A 19220-nucleotide genomic window follows, 5' to 3' on the forward strand; every position below is an offset into this window, starting at 1 on the left:
CCAGATGCTGCACAGAAAATCTGGCATTTCATCAGTACAATACCTGTTGGATAGATGGTAAGACCCTAAGACAGAGTTCATCAGATCCAGTCCTGGAGGGCTAGTTTGCAACACAGAGTGCAGATTTCCCTGCTCAGATACACATACTAAACCTGGCAATGTACCTGAGGAGTGAAGTCTGCAAACTGTGTTGGATTCTGGCCCCCCATGACCGGAATGGGGGAACCCTGTCAGCCTAATGCCTATACTTGGATGTATAAGCCATGCTTATCCTCTATGGCTTTATTTCATTTTAAATTTAGCAAAAAGAGGTCGCACTTTGCTTCAATGCGATTTTTACACCATTTTTTGGGGGGTGACCTGTTGTGTTATCACTGGCTGTCCCACAGGGATGTGTCTCTTTAAATGTGAACTGCACATGTGTGCAGCACACTGAGGAAGGCATCATGCAGAAATGTGTCTGTGTCGTGTGCAGACTTACAATAAAATTGTATTGAAGCAAAGTGCGACGTCTTATTGCTAAATGTGTTTGATTCTCTTATTGTGGTCCAGCACTTTGACAATTGTGAAGCCTGTTTGCCTGTACCAGATTTATTTTATTTTATTATATTTTCCCTTCTAATGTCATTTATTGTTTGGACCCGAAATTCCATTGTTTTTATGACAGCAAAAAGAAACTGCTTATTAAACATCCTGAAAGATCCACAGGCTCATAATTTAATCAGTTTCTTGAAGAGTGAACATCATTGTTTCATAACAAGGACATAGTACTGACTGCTCAAAATTATTAGGAACATTTCTCCAGTTCTGGATGAAAGGTGAACCTCACTGCTGACACTGATGCCTGATTTGCACTGGGTTGTCACAGCCAGAATGTTCTCACAAGATGCAGTGGTAGCACTTTACGACTGGGCACAATAATATAGTATTATGCTATTACTTATGCATTAATTAACCACAAACTAAGCCTTAGTTACATACTGATCTCATGTTAATTCATCATTAATGAATCATGATGCATGTTTTCAAGCAGTTACTATATTTATTACTATATGTGTTAATTATGTAACCCTTTGTACACAACTGAAGGAACGAGTCATGAATAACACAAGTTAAATACTGATGTCATGTTTGTTCATCATCAATGAATCTTGATGCATCTTATCTCAAGTAGCAACTATATTTGTTCATGATTGGTTCATAATTTGTACTTCAGTAGTAACTGAGTTATTACTAAGTATTTCTGCCCTGTCACGTAAAGTGTTACATATGCAGCTTTACACAGAATAATACACCAGAATGAAAAGAGGTAGGGTAAAAACACAGTGCATGCAGAAATAACAGACGACCAGTGTCCAGAATATTTAACGTGTCACAAGGTGAAGTCAAAAACACACTGAAATAACACATCGCTTACATTTGGAAAACAGAGATCGGGGAAAAAAAAAATGCAATACAATGTCCGTGAAATCCAGTTTTCAGCTTCACGTCTGCTTCTGATCCTTCTGGACATTACGAATGTGAATAATTCAAATATGTAAAAGGGCTTGACAAAAAGATTAAACCACTGTAAGACTGAAAATACTGATGCACTCGTGATGAAAGTGTACGGTGTATATACATTAAGATAGGTATACAGCAGTGGTAGGCTCTGGGTGTATAAATATTTCACTGGAACAACTGAACTGGGTCTTTTTACATTTCACACCATCAATTAAATAATCGACATTCACTGAAAGAATCCTCCTACACCTCGTGCCAAACTGGTAATGTGAAGTTGTAGAACCTTTGGATAAATCATTAAAACATGAGCATAGGATAAAAGCACTTCACAGATGGGAAGACCTGCTGCAGACGGAGGCCTGCATTGTGGGTAAGATGGGCCCAATGGGATACAGCAGAGTTTCCATTTACCCTCCCATCAGGACCCCCGATGGAGGTGCTTGTACTCACACCTCTGTGCTGTCCTTACAGTTATATCCTTGAGTCACCACCAGGCCCTTTTGGCTTGGGCTGTGAGGATACGCCTTCTTTGCTTTGAACCGCAGCGTTAACATGACGGCAGCCAGGGCCAGGACGACCAGGATAAGCAGGCCGGCCAGTAATCCAGAGGTCAGCAGGTGCCCATCGGCGCTGCCCTTGTGGTTGAATTCCTGTGGCGTGACGCCACCAGCATACACCTCCCGGTCGTGACCCTCGGGGTGTCGCCGTAGCCTGATGTGCTGAATGTTGGTGCCTCTGCTGTTTTGTGGTCCTATCTCAGCAGTGATGGCCGGCACGCTGCCGGATGACCTCTTGGGGCGCTGCTGAGCTGTGTGACGGTGGCCTGATGACACCAGAGAGTGGTACTCTGTACTCCTCTTCCCCATTCCCCGGTTGGCGTTGCCCCTTGACCGCACGGTGTAGATGGCATGGACGAACCACTCCCTCCCACTGGACACCTGGAAAGAGCCAGTCATCCACCAAAATTCACTAATTGGGAATTAAGGGAATTAAAGGACTCTCACTAAGGACTCACTCAGGACTCAGAACATACCACACCACCATACACTATTTATCCATTTGTACTTCTCATATTTTGAACATTTTGTTAAACAGTAAATGTCTGTCCTGTGTTTGGTTTGCGTCACTCACACAGTTCCGGCCCCAATCTCACGGTACTGTTGTGTACCACGACAATAATGAACTGAATCTTGAATCAGGAGGGTCCCGGTGGAAAGGAATTACAGTATAGCTGCGGGCAAAGATATGGTGCAGGGGAAAAGTTCAGGGAATGTGTCTGCTGTTCTTAAACAGAAATCAAACAAAATAAATCTGAATAATGTCTCTCTATTTTTGAGTGTCCCCACAACGTCAAAATGACAGGTTTTTATCACATTGTGGGGACACATGGTCCTCACAATGTAATGTAATGTAATGTACATGTGTCTATATACAGTGTAAACATATATTTACACACACACACATACATACACACATAAATACATACTGTATTACCAAAAGTGTTGGGACACCTGCCTTTACACACACATGAACATTGATGACATTACATTATTAATACATAGGGTTTTAATATGTTGCTGGCCCACCCTTTGCAGTTATAACAGCTACAATGCTTCTGGGAAGGCTGTCCACAAGGTTTAAGAGGGTTTTTGGGAATTTTTAACCATTCTTCCAGGAAAGCATTTGTGAGGTCAGGCACTAATGTTGGATGAGAAGGCCTGGCTCACAGTCTCTGCTCTAATTCATGCCAAAGGTGTTCCATCAGGTTGAGGTCAGGGCTCTGTGCAGGCCAGTCAAGTTCCTCCACAAAAGACTCTCTCATCCATGTCCTTATGGACCTTGCTTTGTGCACTGGTGCGCAGCCATATTGGAACAGGAAGGGTCCATCCCCAAACTGCTCCCACAAAGCTGGGAGCATGAAATTGTCTAAAATGGCTTTGAATAATGCAGCATTAAGAGTTCCTTTCACTGGAAATACGGGGTCAACCCCAACCCCTGAAAAGCAACCCCACACCATATTCCCCCCTCCACCAAACATTACACTTGGCATAAAGCAGTCAGGCAAGTACCGTTCTTCTGGCAACCGCCAAACCCACAATCGTCTATCGGATTTCCAGACAGAGAAACGTGATTCTTCACTCCAGAGAACACGTCTCCACTGCTCTAGAGTCCAGTGGCACTGTGCTTTACACCACTGCATCTGACGCTTTGCACTTGGTGATGAAAGGCTTGGATGCAGCTGCTCAGCCATGGAAACCCATTCCATGAAGTCCTCCACACAGAGTTCTTCAGCTAATCTGAAGGCCACACAAAGTTTGTAGGTCTGTAGCTATTGACTCTGCAGACAGTTGGCGACTTCTGCACACTGTGCGCCTCAGCATGCGTTGTCCCCGCTCTGTGATTTTACGCGTCCTATCACTTTGTGGCTGAGTTGCTGTTGTTCCCAAATGCTTTCACTTTGTTATAATACCACTGACAGTTGACTGCGGAATATTAAGCAGCGAGGAAATTTCACTTCACACCTGCACTTAATATTTCCCATTCTTTTTGAAGGTCACTTGATGTCATCCTACAATTCATGGGAAACTGTCAGATTATTTAACAATCATCTCTGGCATGAGAAAGTCGCTTCCGCCCTTTGTCTGGCTGGTTTCTGGTCATTCCCAATATCTCCTGCTTCATCTTGGTCTTGTGTACTGCTGTCTTAGAAATGTTGAACCTGGAAGCACCCTGCTGCTCTGCATAGCCTTCTGCCAGCAGAACCACGATTAAACCAGGATTTAAAAATGCAGATTTATTCAAAAATATAGAGTGGTCTCTTAATTTTTTCCTCAGCTGTTTATATGTGTGTGTGTGTGTGGGTTTGCATAGACCAAATTGTCCCCAAAGTGTAGTAAAACCTGAAATTTCCCTACTTTTGCGGACATCTTTTGAGGTCCCCATTTGGATAACCTCAGCTTTAAAAACATCTGTGAATGCAATCAAAAAAGTAAAAATGCCAAAAGTCTTGTATTTGGGTTGGTTACTTACAGTATGGTTAAGGTTAGGGATGGGTAGAGGTTAAGGGTGTCGTGATTGGGATTAGGGTTTTTCCCATAGAGATTAATGGACGGTCCCCATTTAGATAGGAAGACCAACTTGTGTGTGTGTGTGTGTGTTTTTTGCCATGCCTCACTTGCTGCAGGGAACTCACAGATACTAAGATCAGTAATTCTGGACCATAGAGAATACACAACTACCCAGAGGAATACCAAGCAAAAAAGACGAGTGTGGGATACGGTCCCGTAGCCTTGGAAGTGTGAGGTTATAACTATTGAGCCCTCGGAAACATACAGCCAGATCAAATCATGATTAGAATTTAACCACGAATGGGGCCTATATGCAATATAAAAAACAATGATAAATCTGAAAAATGGTGCTGGACCATCATGATGATGGACAGGGTAGTTAAATGAGTTACAGATCAGTGCCTGTGTCCAGAAGGTCATGGGTTCCAATCCCATGGTCAGCTGAGTAATCATATCATGACTGGGTACTTGACCAAAACCGTTACTCCCAGGGATGCTGGGTGACCCTGTTCCATAATCACAAGCTTTTCACAAGTCACACGCTAAATAAATAATTGTAGAGTAAATGTAACATGCTGCCACGTTCGAAGTCCATCTCATTGAATGGATAGGAAGAGGGGGTAAGAGAGAGAGTGGGAGGTGCACACCTGAAAGAGGGCTGAGGAGTCCAACTGGAAGCCGTCCGAACCCGGCTGTCTAACCAATGGCAGCGCGTCAGGGTCATCGACAGCCAAGACAGCGCTGAAGTCCACGCTTCCGAAACTCCAGGCCTGTGTCTCAGGCTGAGCTCTGTCCTGGAATGGGAATTTAATAACAATCATTACAAAATAACATTATTAAAAATAATAATAATTACCTGCAAGCAGCAAAGGGGCATCTGCTCTGGATTAAATAGTTTACATATCAGATGGAGAATGACTGGTATCCCAGGGGAAGTACTTAAGCGGTAAATAGAAGCCTTTCAAAAGTTTGACTGAATTCTGTGTAAATTGCTACAGAAAAAAAAAACATCTGCTAATTGCAAAAATGCTTAAATCTCTCAGCGTGGCCTCATTAAGACTCCAGCAATACATGATGGATTTTAAAAATATGTGCATCGCCTGCAAGAAGCAGTAGCTGATGAGTCAGTACTGAGATGCAGGACGTAACTTTGGGATTAAAATGTGACCCACTGTGGTTCCATTCTAAAGACGATTTACATTCAGCCCCTCGGGATTTACGGAAGGGAAGCACAGAGCTTACGATGATCTTGAATCTGTACAAGAGGGATGGGGAGTCGGCCAGGCAGCCGAATTCGAAGGTGCCGGGGTTGAATTTGGGGACGTAGCCGTCAGCGCCGGTGCAAAGGAAGACTTTCTCAATACTGCATTTGAAGGAGTCGCCTAGGTTCTGCACGGGATCGACCATCACGCGGCCATAGATCACGTCACCTGGGTGAGCGAGAGAGTCAAACTGCGGTCATGGAGCACAGGCAGGGGGCCACAACTGGGCTCTACTGGCTGGTCAATAAAGAGCTACGGCGGTATCACCTTCAGAGAATGCCACGTCGCTCTCCTGGCCAAACCCCATGGACCCATCCGACAGCCAGAGCGCCCTCTTGGACAGCAGAAACATCTGTGTGTTCAGGCTGAACTCGGCAGCTACTGGATCACTCACCTGTGAAGCCACCCATGGAATAGTGGTGAAGAGGCGAAGAGAGGGAGTGGCAAGAGGATCCAAACCCGGCGAACAAATCGAGCCGAAAGGGCGCGAGGCGGCCAGGTCACCTGCTGGAAGCGGATGTCCAGGTCGAAGGTCACAGGCTCCCGGGGGTTACAGACAGGGGGGGTCGTGAACTCCACTCCAGGAGCAGCTGTACATGGAAGCAGCCTTACCGTGTATGTACCTGAGTAGTCTCTCACCTGGGGGAGGAGGAGATATCCTTCTGAAGGTACATCATGATGAGTATGAAGCTGTTACATGTTATGAAAGCTATGAAACGAACACATGTACACTAGTTGCTAAAATTGCGGAAACACCTAGGAGAACCAACAGACAACCATCAAGGTCTCTCTCTCTCTAGGGTGGACAATCTCCACCCTACATGGTCACATGTACATTTGTGAAAGCGGATCAGTCAGTCCATAGAGCATCTGGGGGGGAAGGATCTTGCTTATGGGTCCAGAGGTGATACCACTATGCCGATCCTGGGATTTGAGCTGATGACCTTCCAATCACAGACACTGTGGCCCAACCCAGTAAACGACACAGCACCTTCCAGATTTGATGATCTTTAGATCCAAAGTTACTTGCAAATGTATCCATTCTGGAGTGTTGTCATCGTCAACATCTGCATACAAGCTACTGCAATCTTCACCACTCAGATGTAGGCAGCGTTGGTTGTTTGGAAGCACAGGAAGTGATGTCATATGAAAATGTGGGCCATTCTTACCGAGAAGTCTGACGTGAAGCTCCACTGCTGCAGGGGATGATTGTAGGAGGCCTCACTCCTGATCAGGCTCAGGGTAAAGCTGAGGCCGGGGTGGTCCGTGCACAGCACCATGGAGGATCGATCCGAGGCTGGAACACAACAGTGTAAATACAAGCACGAGAATCTCATTTCTGATGTCTGAATGGAACTCAAAAACAGGGAGGTATACCTGGATGAGAGAGCACAAACAAGCCTCGGAAACGGGCTTCGGTTCGAAAGTTGACCACCAGACGGCCCGCATCGTTGATGCGCATGCTAGTCGGGTACAGAGCCCCTGCAATATGTGACAGAGGTAAGTCATGGTCGCAAGGTCACATTCCCAGGTGACAAAACAGTACAGCTGCTATATGGATATGTACAGAATACTCTCTGTGTTGGGTCAGTGTTTGGTATTTCTCTGTCAAAATTTGTGCTCTACAATGTAAGCATTCTTTATTAAGCATTAGGAAATTTTGTTCCTAATTTACATAAATGATATAGACACCAATATATACAGTAAACTGGTGAAATTTGCAGATGATACCAAGGTGGGTGGTGTAGCAGATACTGAACTAGCGGCTCAGCAGCTACAGCGGGATCTTAATTTAATTAGTGACTGGGCTGACACCTGGCAGATGAAATTTAACATAGACAAATGTAAGGTACTCCATGTAGGGAGCAGAAATATAAAGTACAGGTATTTTATGGGACCTACTGAAATAAAGGTAGCTGATTATGAGAAAGACCTTGGTGTGTATGTTGATGCTTCCATGTCTCATTCTCGCCAGTGTGGGGAAGCAATAAAAAAGGCCAATAGGATGTTGGGGTACATCTCCAGGTGTGTGGAGTTTAAGTCAAGGGAGGTAATGCTAAGATTATACAATTCCTTGGTGAGACCTCACCTAGAATATTGTGTACAGGTTTGGTCACCATATCTTAAAAAGGACATAGCGGCCTTAGAAAAGGTGCAGCGTAGGGCCACAAGAATGATTCCTGGTCTTAGAGGAATGTCATACGAGGAAAGGTTATTTGAGCTAAATCTGTTCAGCCTCAAGCAAAGGAGACTGAGGGGGGACATGATCCAGGTCTATAAGATTCTAACAGGTTTGGATGCTGTTCAACCGAATAGTTACTTCAGCATTAGTTCAAATACAAGAACTCGTGGCCATAGGTGGAAATTAGCGGGAGAACATTTCAAACTGGATTTAAGGAAGCACTTCTTTACACAGCGTGTAGTCAGAGTATGGAATAGTCTTCCTGATAACGTAGTGCAAGCTGAATCCTTGGGTTCCTTTAAATCAGAGCTAGATAAGATTTTAACAACTCTGAGCTATTAGTTAAGTTCTCCCCAAGCGAGCTCGATGGGCCGAATGGCCTCCTCTCGTTTGTATAGTTCTTATGTTCTTATGTTTAGTCCTGCTGGCTAACCTTACAGCTACGTTCAGGCCAACTTGCCTTGCAGCTCGGCCTCTGGGGGGCTGCCGACGCCATCCTTCCACAAGATGGCAGTGTCGTACACGAATGTGAGCCGCAGCTCGGACTGCAGGTCGAAGTGCTGCCAGTTGCCGGCACCCACGGGCGAATGGAACACGTAGGACACGTGTAGCGGGACCCGGAGAGTCACATACGATTGGACCAGATTCAGAACCTACCAGCAAGTCGAGAGAAGAGATAGTACTGTTTGGTAACGACCTCACCGGCATTCTGTAGTGAATTGTTCTGTAGTGTTTTTAATTCCTTACAAATACATTAGAATAAAATACATAAAAATCAGAAATAATCAGACAGCAACAGAAAAGGCAGGGAGAGGGTATTATACTCTACAATTTACTGCACAATTTGCACAGAATCACAAACAGAGGCCCTCAAACTCTCAGTAGGAAATAGATCAATACTGTTCACCAGAGCTACCCAGGACGACATGTGCAAGAGAAGCTCTCGCTCCACTAAAAAGGAAATCAGTGAAAAGCTGCCATTGGCACCAGAATATACTGTTATAGCCATCTTAGCTGATATTCCATTCCAAATTCGTCATAAAATGAGGGTTAGGCAAATACCACGTAAAATTAGGGCTGTATATTTTTCTCATATATACATATATATATATGTGTGTGTGTGTGTTATATGTGTGAAAACAAAATATGAAGACGGGAAAGTTTATTGTTCACTTTTTGATTACTTGATTTGTTCATTTACCGATAGCCTTTAACAACAATGGGGGACTCCACAAAAAGAAACTCTTGCCCATCAGCTCCCTTGCAGCTGGGGAGGTTGCCTTGGCAACTGGTGATGATTTCTTTTTTTTTGCTAGGAAAGGGATTATTTTGTGAAATGTCTCAGAAGTGCTCAGCCGCAGCAGTGCCCACCTGGCCGTCAGTGCCGATGGAGCCCCCGCAGGCGCTCAGTAGCTCGGACACGTCGTAGTGGCTGGAAAACTCCCACAAGCAGGACTCCAGGTCCAGGTTCCTGTAGAAGCGCAGTGCCCCCTCTCCCCTCATGGCGGCGCTGTACTGGTACGGCAGCGTCGCCCCGATCACCCCGGGATTCCTGGAGGAGTCCGTCAGGAAGCCATGACGGGTGGTTTGCTCAATGCGGTCCAAGAGGTTGGAGCAGCGGTGGCCGAGCCGGATCCCGTCTGGACTGAGTGTCAGCTCAAAGTTGGACAGCGGCCGCGTTGAAATCACCGGCAGCATACCTGGGAGGGGGGAGCAGAGGAGCAGGGCCTTTGAAGACAGTGTACCCACATGGACAGAATGTAGAAAGTGGACAATCAGGCAGAACTGGTATCATGAGTTCTTAATAGGACAGCCAGCTACGCTATGTCAATTAGTTATGAAGCTATCAGATTTTGGTCAATTAGCTATGATGCTATCAGATGCTAGTCAATCAGCTAAAAAACCATCAGATGTTGGTCAATTAGCTATGATTCTATCAGATGTTGGTCACTTAGCTATGAAGCCATCAGATGTTGGCCAATTAGCTATGAAGCCATCAGATGTTGGTCAATTAGCTATGATTCTATCAGATGTTGGTCACTTCGCTATGTAGCTATCAGATGTTTGTTAATTAGCTATGAAGCTTTTAGATGTTAAATAGTTATGATGGTAACAGATGTAGGTCAGATAGCTATGAAGCCATCATATGTTTGTCAATTAGGTATGAAGCCATCAGATGTTAGTCAATTAGCTATTAAGCTAACAGATGGAGGTGAATTAGCTATGAAGCAATCAGATGATTGGATTCAGAGCTCACCATCCATATGGGGCATGGTCACTGTCAGCCGGATGAGGTTGGGGTGGTCGGGGTCATCCACGCCTGTGTAGCGCAGCTTGGCGGAGAAGGGCTCGGCGCCCACTGTGCCCACCTTACGGGGTTGGCACATGCCTGCAGGTATGGGAAGGTAACAATGTTAGCACACCATTAACCCAATGCTAGCCTGCAAAAACATTCAGTAGTACAGTAGATTTGTAGGTGATTCCTGTTGGGATTTCCTTGTTTTGAAATATATACATATTTCATATGATAAGGGAATATAATTATTTATGGACAGCTCAGATACACATGAAATGAAGGTTACAAGAGTAGAAATGTCATTGCCCAAAGCCATGAAGAACTTCAGCACCTTGCCTTGAAGAATTCAGCCTGTTGTATATCTTACTTTGTTTCTCATTGTGCCCATTTACAGCAGGATATAATTTACAAAATGTAATTTTATTGCATAAAGGAATAATAACATAGTTATTCATCCATGTATTTGAAGCTGCGACTGACTGGTTATAAATCCAGCTCATGACCGCCACCTGCAGGCCTTTCAGGGTAACTGCATTTTGCTCCAGTGGCTGAGGATGAAGATGGGAGCCCCTCACCCTCGTCCACGCTGATGGTGACGATGGGGCTGCTGAGCTCCAGGCCGTCGTGGCCGTCGGCGTTGACGGCGCGAGCCACGCACTGCACCCGCGAGCCCGCCTGGAAGTAGATGGAGTCCAGGGTGATCAGCTTGGAGGAGGTGAAGAATGTGTGGAAGTCCACCTCGCGCATGGGGAGCGTCACACCGTCTGGCCCCGCGGGGGCGCTGACGAGCCAGCGGTACTGGGTCAGCGTGTCGTTGATGCGCTCGGCAGAACAGATAGGCCCGGTTTTGTCGTAGTCTGAGCACTTTGTGTTACATGCCTGTAAGAGTGGAAGAAAAGAGTAGTGAACAAAACAATAATTAAAAAATGGCTGTAAAGTCCATACTGTACAGAAATACAATGACATATTTTAAACAGTGATTTCCAGCAGAGATGAAGTGTAGCGTTACATTATTTTTCAGTTAAATTGTAATTATTTTTTTATAATTCTATGATAACTGCCCTAGGTCAAGCATACAGACATGGCTCTTTGTATTTAATGACATGCATATGATGGCATTTGTAGAGGAATCCTTTTAAAAGTGTTATCATCCAACTTTCCGGAAGAAGCATGTAAAAGGAGGCTGCACTGAAAATAAGTAGTTTTTTTAATTTAATAACTTAACTTAAAGTAAAAGCAAATTAATGAAGCACTGGGTTAATACTAGTGATGACAGAGACAAAAGAAAGTGGGCGGGGTTCACAAGCCACTCACTGGGCTCCACAGCCAATGGCGTGTGAGAAAGTGATGGGCGGGCGCATCATACCGTGACACAGACCAATGGGTAGCCAGCGGCGGGGTGGGGGCTGTGTCCTCCCCTGCGCATGTCGTCGTACTGCAGCAGGGAGATCACCTGGGGCACAGAGGGGAAGGTCACATCGGCCAGGCTGGTGGCCTCTTCGATGTAGATGATTGCTTTGGCTGCCTGTCATAAGACACGGAGGGTGAGGACATGATTAATGACACTTCCTGAAGATATCCTATTGTAAACTTTTATCCATTCATCTCCCAGCTACATATCCAATACAGGGCTCTGGAGAGGCTGAACCCTATCCCACGAAGCACAGGGCACCAGGCCCTATATGAGCACTCACTGGTCTGCACATCATGATCTGCATGTTGTGGTCTGCACAGGTGTTCTGCACATTATGGGCTGCATGTGTGACCCGCACGTTGTGGTCTGCAAATCGTGGTCTTCATGTGTGGTCTGCAAATCATGGTCTTCGCATGTCATCTCCACATTGTGGTCTGCGTGGGTAGCCTGCACATTGTGGTCTACACATGTGGTCTGCAAGTTGTGGTCTGCACATATATTCTGTATGTGTGATCTGCACATCATGGTCTGCACATCGTAGTCTACACGTTGTGGTCTGAACATGTCTTCTACATATGTAGTTGGCACACTGGGGTCTGCGCGTTGTGGTCTACTTGTGTATTCTTTATGCGTGATCTGCACATTGTGATCTGCACATCGTGCTCTGCAAGTTGTGATCTGCACCTGTGTCTCAGCCACCATGTACTCATCAGGTTTCAGGTGGAGAGTGAAAGTCTCTCTCATCTCCCTCAGGCCATCAAACAGGATCTCCACCTCCACAAAGTGCTGGGTGTCGCCCTCCTTGAACTCAATGTCTGGTTGGAGCAAAGGCATTACTCACCCTAAATAAGGCTCTCCTACTTCAGCCAAATACAGTATTTGTATGCACAGTACAGTGACACTCAGACTCGTATAAAAATTAATCCACTTAATGACATTGCACATTCTATAACATGTTTTAGGTTAAGGATGCAAATACAACAAAATTTCCTTCATGGCATATAAACCCACTGCATTTAACCACCGCGCCACCTACAGATCCCGTTGACCATTATTTGAAGGAGCCACAACACAAGCATTGCAAATGCTGCCAAAAGCACCAGAAGCACATTCAGCATTTAACTGAAGCACATCTCACCCCCAGACACGGGGTGGTAGTCCTCCCCCGAGGTGGCTGAACCATCCTTGGTGTGCACACGCACCAGAGACACCTTGGAGGTGTCCCCGACCCTCAGGACTGGGACGCGCACCACCGACACCTGACCGTGCTCTCTGGGCTCCATCACACTGAACTTGGTCTCCCCAAACTTGATGACAGGCTCTGGTTAAAAAAAATAACAAGTTTATTGCTCAGGATTTACTGGCATTCTTTCCAGGCCTGCGCTTCTTGGAACAGGCTGACCGTCATGCTGTATATAGGACATGGATGGATGTTCGGGAATTCAATTGCCTGGTATTTTAATTTGAAAGTTAATTTATACGGTGTAGCGCAGCATTTATCAACAGTGACTGAAGCAAACAAGCCTTAGCCTAAATATGCATAAAATTTCGCATCTAATTCAGAAGGTGCATTACAGTGCTGCACTGGAGGGAATATCAGAGAGGGGAAAAAACAGACAGCAAGCTGTCGGTGCCTCCACAGACCCCCCCCACCCCCGCCCCCGCCTTACGGTCTGCATCATCCTTTATCCTGATGAGCGCCTCCTTCTGGGTGCCCAGGGAAGCGCCGAATGGCGAGTCACTCTTTGGGCTGCCCAGGACTAAACGCAGTTCCTCGTCCTCTTCGTGGAGCGAGTCATCGACCAGGGCCAACACACATGGCCTCTCCACCTCCCCTGGACCCAGGAAGAGAGCGAGCGCCCTTCGTAATGCTAACCCACCATTGCTGCATTTACATCCCAGCAAGGCCAGCCACTCAAAACGAGAAAAGTCACCAAAAGCTAACGTAAACCTTCCCGAAAGTCAAGCATTCGGCAACTTGAGGGCTCTCCCTCACCGGGCAGGAAGGTGATGATGGACGCATCAGTGTTTGGCCGCTCCTGGAAGTCCGTAGTGACCTCTGCGGATCCCTGGCGGCTGTAGCAGCGCACCGTGGACAGGCCGCTGACGTCACCACTGCGGTACACCAGGGCCAAGACCTGTTCTTGGTTCTCATTGGCGATGTACACAGATTCCTGAAACTGGACCCTTGGGACTTGTCAAGGGGAAAGAAATCCTAATCTGTAACCAAGATCTGAAAAATGAATGCAATAAATCGACACGCCTGTGATATCAGTTGTGTATAAACTTACGGTCCGAGAAGGAATCGTTGATGAAGATGGTCACCTTCCCCGGCTCTCCCAGAATGCCATTCATGGGCATGTGGAGAACCAACTCAAACTTCTCCGGCCCCTCCAAGGTGGGTCGGCTCAGGTCATCCAGGATGGTGACCCTGACGGTCTGCATGTTCAGCCCGGGAGGAAAGTCTAAGTTCTGACTGATCCCTACATAGTCTACACCAGCTGCAGAACAAACAGAACAAAACAAATGACTGACCAAATGAAAAACGCTGGAGAATCGCACACTCTGGAGCTGAAAGCTTCTGCTAATTGAGCCTCTTTTGCATACAAGGGTGAAGAAGTCAGGTATTGATCAACATCCAAGAAACCTCATTAGAAACCTTAAGCATCATTAGATACGACCTTTGCAACTATGGAACATCCTTTGGAGAAAAACAGGCTTAATTAAATACTTATTGCCATATATTTTGAAGGTACTGTTATGTTTTTCAGATCCTTGGCTGGCAAAGGCCTGGTCTGGCATTCAGATCCTTTACTTTCTCCGTTCCTCTCATGAAGTAATGAGGCGCAGTGATCAGAAGCCAAGTTTAAGAGATCTGATCATACCTAAGAGGGGAGTGAAAAAGAGCAAGAAATAGAGGCTGGATAATAGCTGGTGATGTGAGGAGGCATCGTGGGATGGAGCAGGATCACAGAGTGCAGATTCACCAGAGTCCTTCCCCTTGAGGTCATGGGTGTGACAGAGCGTGTTAAAGAATCATGTAAATGCATCACTCAGAGCCTGCTTCATTTTAAAGGTGTTGATAAATTCTCCCTTTTGTTGTAAAATAGACTCACAACTATACATTGGATATTACTTTTTTATTGTAATTTTATTTGGTCCTACATGGTTTACCCTTAAGTTTACAGACCTATACAGAAAGCATAAAATTTATGTCTTAAAGGCAGAGATGACAAAATACCTTCAAAATACCTGAATAATTTCGTTTTTCATCTAATTCAATTAGTTTAAACAGTAATAAGAAGAATCAGTCATGAATGGGAGTACCAGTCAAAAGTTTACCCGTAGAATTTTCTACATTTTAGAATAAAGAAATCAAAACTGTAAAATAGCATATGTAGAATCATGCACCGACCAAAAACGTATTAAACAAAAAATACTAGTAATGTGTTGGGGGGGCAGCTCTGTGGGTTGGGACTCAGAAGGTTGCCAGTTCAAATCCTGTGGCAGGCAGAGTGATCCCACCACTGGGCCCAAGGCCTAATGGCCCCAGGGACTGGCTGACCCTACTGTCTCCTCTACGCCAGTCTCATGAGGTGGCCTCCTGGGAAGCTTCTCCAGCCGTCCTGAAGGAGGTCCCACATGTATGCTGAGCACCCATTGGCTGCTTTTCCTTCCCTTTCTGGTCAAACTCCTCCAAATCCATTTCTAATGTGTTTAGATCAGGTGACCAGGTCATGTGATGCGATACTATCAGTCTCCTATGCAGGTGGCTTGGTGTGTCTGAACTTTTGACTGATACTGTAAATAAATATACAGCATACTCAGTGGAAGGCTGGAACCCGGTGAGGCCTCCTACCTACGGCAGATAGCGGCTTGGTCTTGCGGGAGCGCACAGTGACGGAGGCTGTTCTGGAAAGATCTGTACCCGTCCTCCACACTCGGACATCAACAAAGCCGTCACTCTCGTCCACATGATAATCCATGTCTCCAAAGTAGAAGACAGGAACTGGATAAAAACAAAGAGATATTATACTTATTTTATAATTACTATATATCCCATCTTATCCTATATACACTACCATTCAAAAGTTTTTACCACAGGTTTCTTCCCATGAAACAGAGCAGTATTTAATGTCACTTGTAGAAAGAATGCTTTGAATTTTCCCTGCTGTTATAACTACCAGAGGTTACTTTGGTGATCAAAGGTGTGATATTTTCTTGCTAGTAAAGGTATTCAAATAGTGAACATACTATAAATTTATATATTAGCAAAGAATACTATATATATTTTTATTAAATGTTAAGGGAGCAACATGCAAATGTAGAAAATCTCAGTTTGTTGAAAAAACATTTGACTGATAGTATACTTTGAAGGGGAACACGGAAACTTGATTCACAATTATTTTCTTTATATAACACTAAAGTTGTGATAATTACACTTGGGACTAAAATGACAATTAAGTGCCTTTGTCTCGGCCAATACGATTTGTGTTGTAATTATGTATTTTTTGGGCTTATGAACAGGTTTTCCACCCTATATACAGCTATTTTGTGCCTTTTAAAGTCATTTTTGAAAATATGCCAAATTGTTCTTTAATCTTCTTCCCAGAATGCATCTGTCTGATTTCTCATGGGCACTGGGAAAAAAGGAGATTGATCTGCCATTCTTGGCATTGATCATTGTTAATACTCGTGTGTGTTTCAATACAATACCCGTGAAAATTGTATTTGAATGTGGCAAAAACTGCAGCGCAGGACCAGAGTAAGCAGAAGCGGCCATGTCTTTTTGAGGACTGCTACCCACAATCCTCCAGAGGTCTTGGTTAATAAACCCAGCTGTCCCTGATTGGACTAATCACCTCCTTAAGGATGTACAGGGGTCAGCTGGATAGATCTGTCAGAGATTACTATGCATCCAGAGAGTTTGGGTTTTAGGACACCAATTTTCTTCTGCAGTTTCTCTGTGTTTTGTATGCGGCTTTTGTTTTTCCTGCTTTTGTTTTGCTTTCCATAAAGACCTTTTCTTCCATTTTGTTTTGGAATTTTTCCTTAATGAAGTACTGTGCTTAACTCCTGCTGCCTGGCTATCAATTAATGCTGCTCTCCACATACTACCACGACAAGCAACTATGTTTCCTTATCGCTGACTATTTGCACTGTGATTTCATTCGTAGAACAACATTTGAAGTATTATTAAGCTGTGACCCTCAAAATTTTTTTCTATCCATTTTTGCACGCAGTTAATAGCCCACAGAGGCAATAAAAAGGTTTACAGTGTTCTCAGTTCATGTCTTCTCAAAATGGATTCGTGTTTCTCATCTAAGATGCTGCGGGGATCAAGCCACAGCTCAGATAAATAATTATGGGAGGTGATGTCTCAAATGTACAAGCGAAAATGAGATTCAGTAGCACATACATTTCCCAGCATGCTCTGACTGATCCTCGTTTATTATAAAAAAAAGATTTTCTTAAAGATGAAAACTGCCTCAGATCTACAGCTCTAAGAAAATAGCGTAGGAAATTAACCTTGAAATAGAGTCATTACGCCTTGATTACACTTTTATTACTTTTTTCTTTTATCTGTGCTTAACTGTGTGAGATACGACTCTGCTCCTCCTAAAGTCTTTCCTATTTGACCAATCAAATTACCCAGGCCCTGGAAATGAACCAGTCAGTGCCCTAGGTGTAAGACCGCAGCCAATTAGTACCCCAGGGCCTGGAGTGCAGCTTCTGTGCCACCGGGGTAATCTGACTCAGTACCCGCACAGCAGCAGATGAGAGTTCCAGGCCGTCGCGCTCACTTAGTCATGTGACAATCACTGTAATAAGATAAGGTCCAATTGTATAACCAACTGCAGGCTTCAAAAGACGACTGGCTGAAAGGGGATCTGCTGGCTCCTGAGAAGCCCCAGACCACAGCAGGCTGCTGGGGAGGACCAGGGCCCATTTGGAAGAAGAAGCACTCCAGGGAGCCTGGATCGGCTCCTGCCAAGCTTCTGCAGTGACGGCATCGTCTGCGTACGCCAACTACAGCGGAAAAGCAGGTAGGCTCACTTGACAGCGTTAACCACAAAAGCCAACGGGCACATTGCCCGACAGCACAAAGCCCGTCTACGTCTGCTAACAGGATGTTGGCCCCTTCTAAAGGTCCCAGAGGATCGTTCTCTCACTTTGCCCTGATTCCAAGCAGCAAGCCTCACCTTCCCCCCTCCACCCCCTTCTGAAAGCGGTTTGAGAGAATTTCATGGTACGTGTCACATGACCACACACAAATGGGGGCAATTCTGTGGCCAGTTTGACCTGGATCACATTGTGATGCCACATGCTAGTGGCGACACTCATTACTGGGGAAACCATGGTAACTGTTTACATTCCGTTATTCTGTTACACAACATGAGTTACCAGTGTCTGTCTGTTGTTAAGAACTTATGGCGTAATGAACCAATCACCCCTCTGCAGTCTGGAACAGTGGGACTCATTAGTGCCCATGTGGCAGACAGAATGGGTCCTTTCTCTGTGCTTTTTGCCTTGCTATTGTAAATATACAGCCGTAAAAATATGGAAATGATATGCTTTATTATTTGGTCAATCAAAAACAAACAGATGGCAATTTTCCTGTTCTGTGAGAATTTGGAGGTCTCCAGACATGTGAGTGTGTCTCTCCCGTGAACCCATCCCACAGGGAATGGGGGTATCTTCCTCAGCCTATGCCCCCACAAGGGAGTATATCCATTTTTCCCCCACCCACTGCAGCTGTCAGTGATGAGGCACAACCATCATACTTACAGGGAAACCATAATCGCTTTCTGTTCCGGTAAAAAAATCCACAGCATCCCTATGACATCCCCTCTAAATAAATGCAGTGTCACTTACCTCCCCGCAACCCCCCCTCAGCCACCCACCACAGGCACTGCAGAATATCTCGTCATAAATGTGTACAGAGTGTGCTAGCACCCAAGAATCTGTGCCTGAATGCACCTGGAGCACACAGCACCACATGGAGATAGGGTTACGTCCCAGAGACGATTGATCAGGTTACAGCGCCTCCGCAGCTCAGGCTGTCAGCAGCTCTTTCTCAATGCAGCCCCAGGCCGATGTTAAATTTCTGAATTTAGCATACGATGGTGGGGGGCTCGTCATATGACAAGAAATTCTGTCTTTTTTTAACAAAAGGTGATTGTTTTCCGCCTTCACTTTTGTCTGGGGGACTGTCACTGTCTCACAATGGGCGCTGGAGGCTGTTCAGCTTCCTGCTTTGGAAAGTGAGCCTTCGAATTCAGGACAACTGATCAACTAAGATGGTCGGATAATCCTTTCGCATTTGTACCCTTTGAAGGGATACTTAAATTTCACCCTTTGCCGCTTCCAGAATACAAGCAGACATTCCGACAGTGTGCACTCTATGCATAGCGACGGTCACCATTATGTCACACCTGTGGTCGGGGCACCAAAAAAACTATAATGGTCTGAAGATGAGGGGATGGGATGGTAG

General features: G+C 45.2%; 1 protein-coding gene across 1 annotated transcript in view; it reads right to left on the reverse strand.

The window, feature by feature from the left end:
- Nucleotides 1-696: 696 nt before the first annotated feature.
- Nucleotides 697-19220, reverse strand: part of frem2b (FRAS1 related extracellular matrix 2b) — a 59044-nt gene continuing 40520 nt past the window's right edge. Inside the window, exons 7-24 of the mRNA XM_023825999.2 lie at nt 15585-15734; nt 14017-14226; nt 13722-13919; nt 13396-13560; nt 12864-13046; nt 12410-12540; nt 11678-11836; nt 10887-11190; nt 10273-10404; nt 9387-9715; nt 8476-8668; nt 7211-7315; nt 7003-7130; nt 6338-6472; nt 6101-6227; nt 5814-6001; nt 5219-5365; nt 697-2441 (exon numbers count right to left, since the gene is read on the reverse strand). Coding sequence (XP_023681767.2) covers nt 1950-2441; nt 5219-5365; nt 5814-6001; nt 6101-6227; nt 6338-6472; nt 7003-7130; nt 7211-7315; nt 8476-8668; nt 9387-9715; nt 10273-10404; nt 10887-11190; nt 11678-11836; nt 12410-12540; nt 12864-13046; nt 13396-13560; nt 13722-13919; nt 14017-14226; nt 15585-15734 — 3476 coding nt within the window. The 3' untranslated portion in view covers nt 697-1949. The remainder of the gene's footprint in view (nt 2442-5218; nt 5366-5813; nt 6002-6100; nt 6228-6337; nt 6473-7002; nt 7131-7210; nt 7316-8475; nt 8669-9386; nt 9716-10272; nt 10405-10886; nt 11191-11677; nt 11837-12409; nt 12541-12863; nt 13047-13395; nt 13561-13721; nt 13920-14016; nt 14227-15584; nt 15735-19220) is intronic.

Source organism: Paramormyrops kingsleyae, chromosome 17, assembly GCF_048594095.1.
Source record: "Paramormyrops kingsleyae isolate MSU_618 chromosome 17, PKINGS_0.4, whole genome shotgun sequence".
NCBI classification, from domain to species: domain Eukaryota; kingdom Metazoa; phylum Chordata; class Actinopteri; order Osteoglossiformes; family Mormyridae; genus Paramormyrops; species Paramormyrops kingsleyae.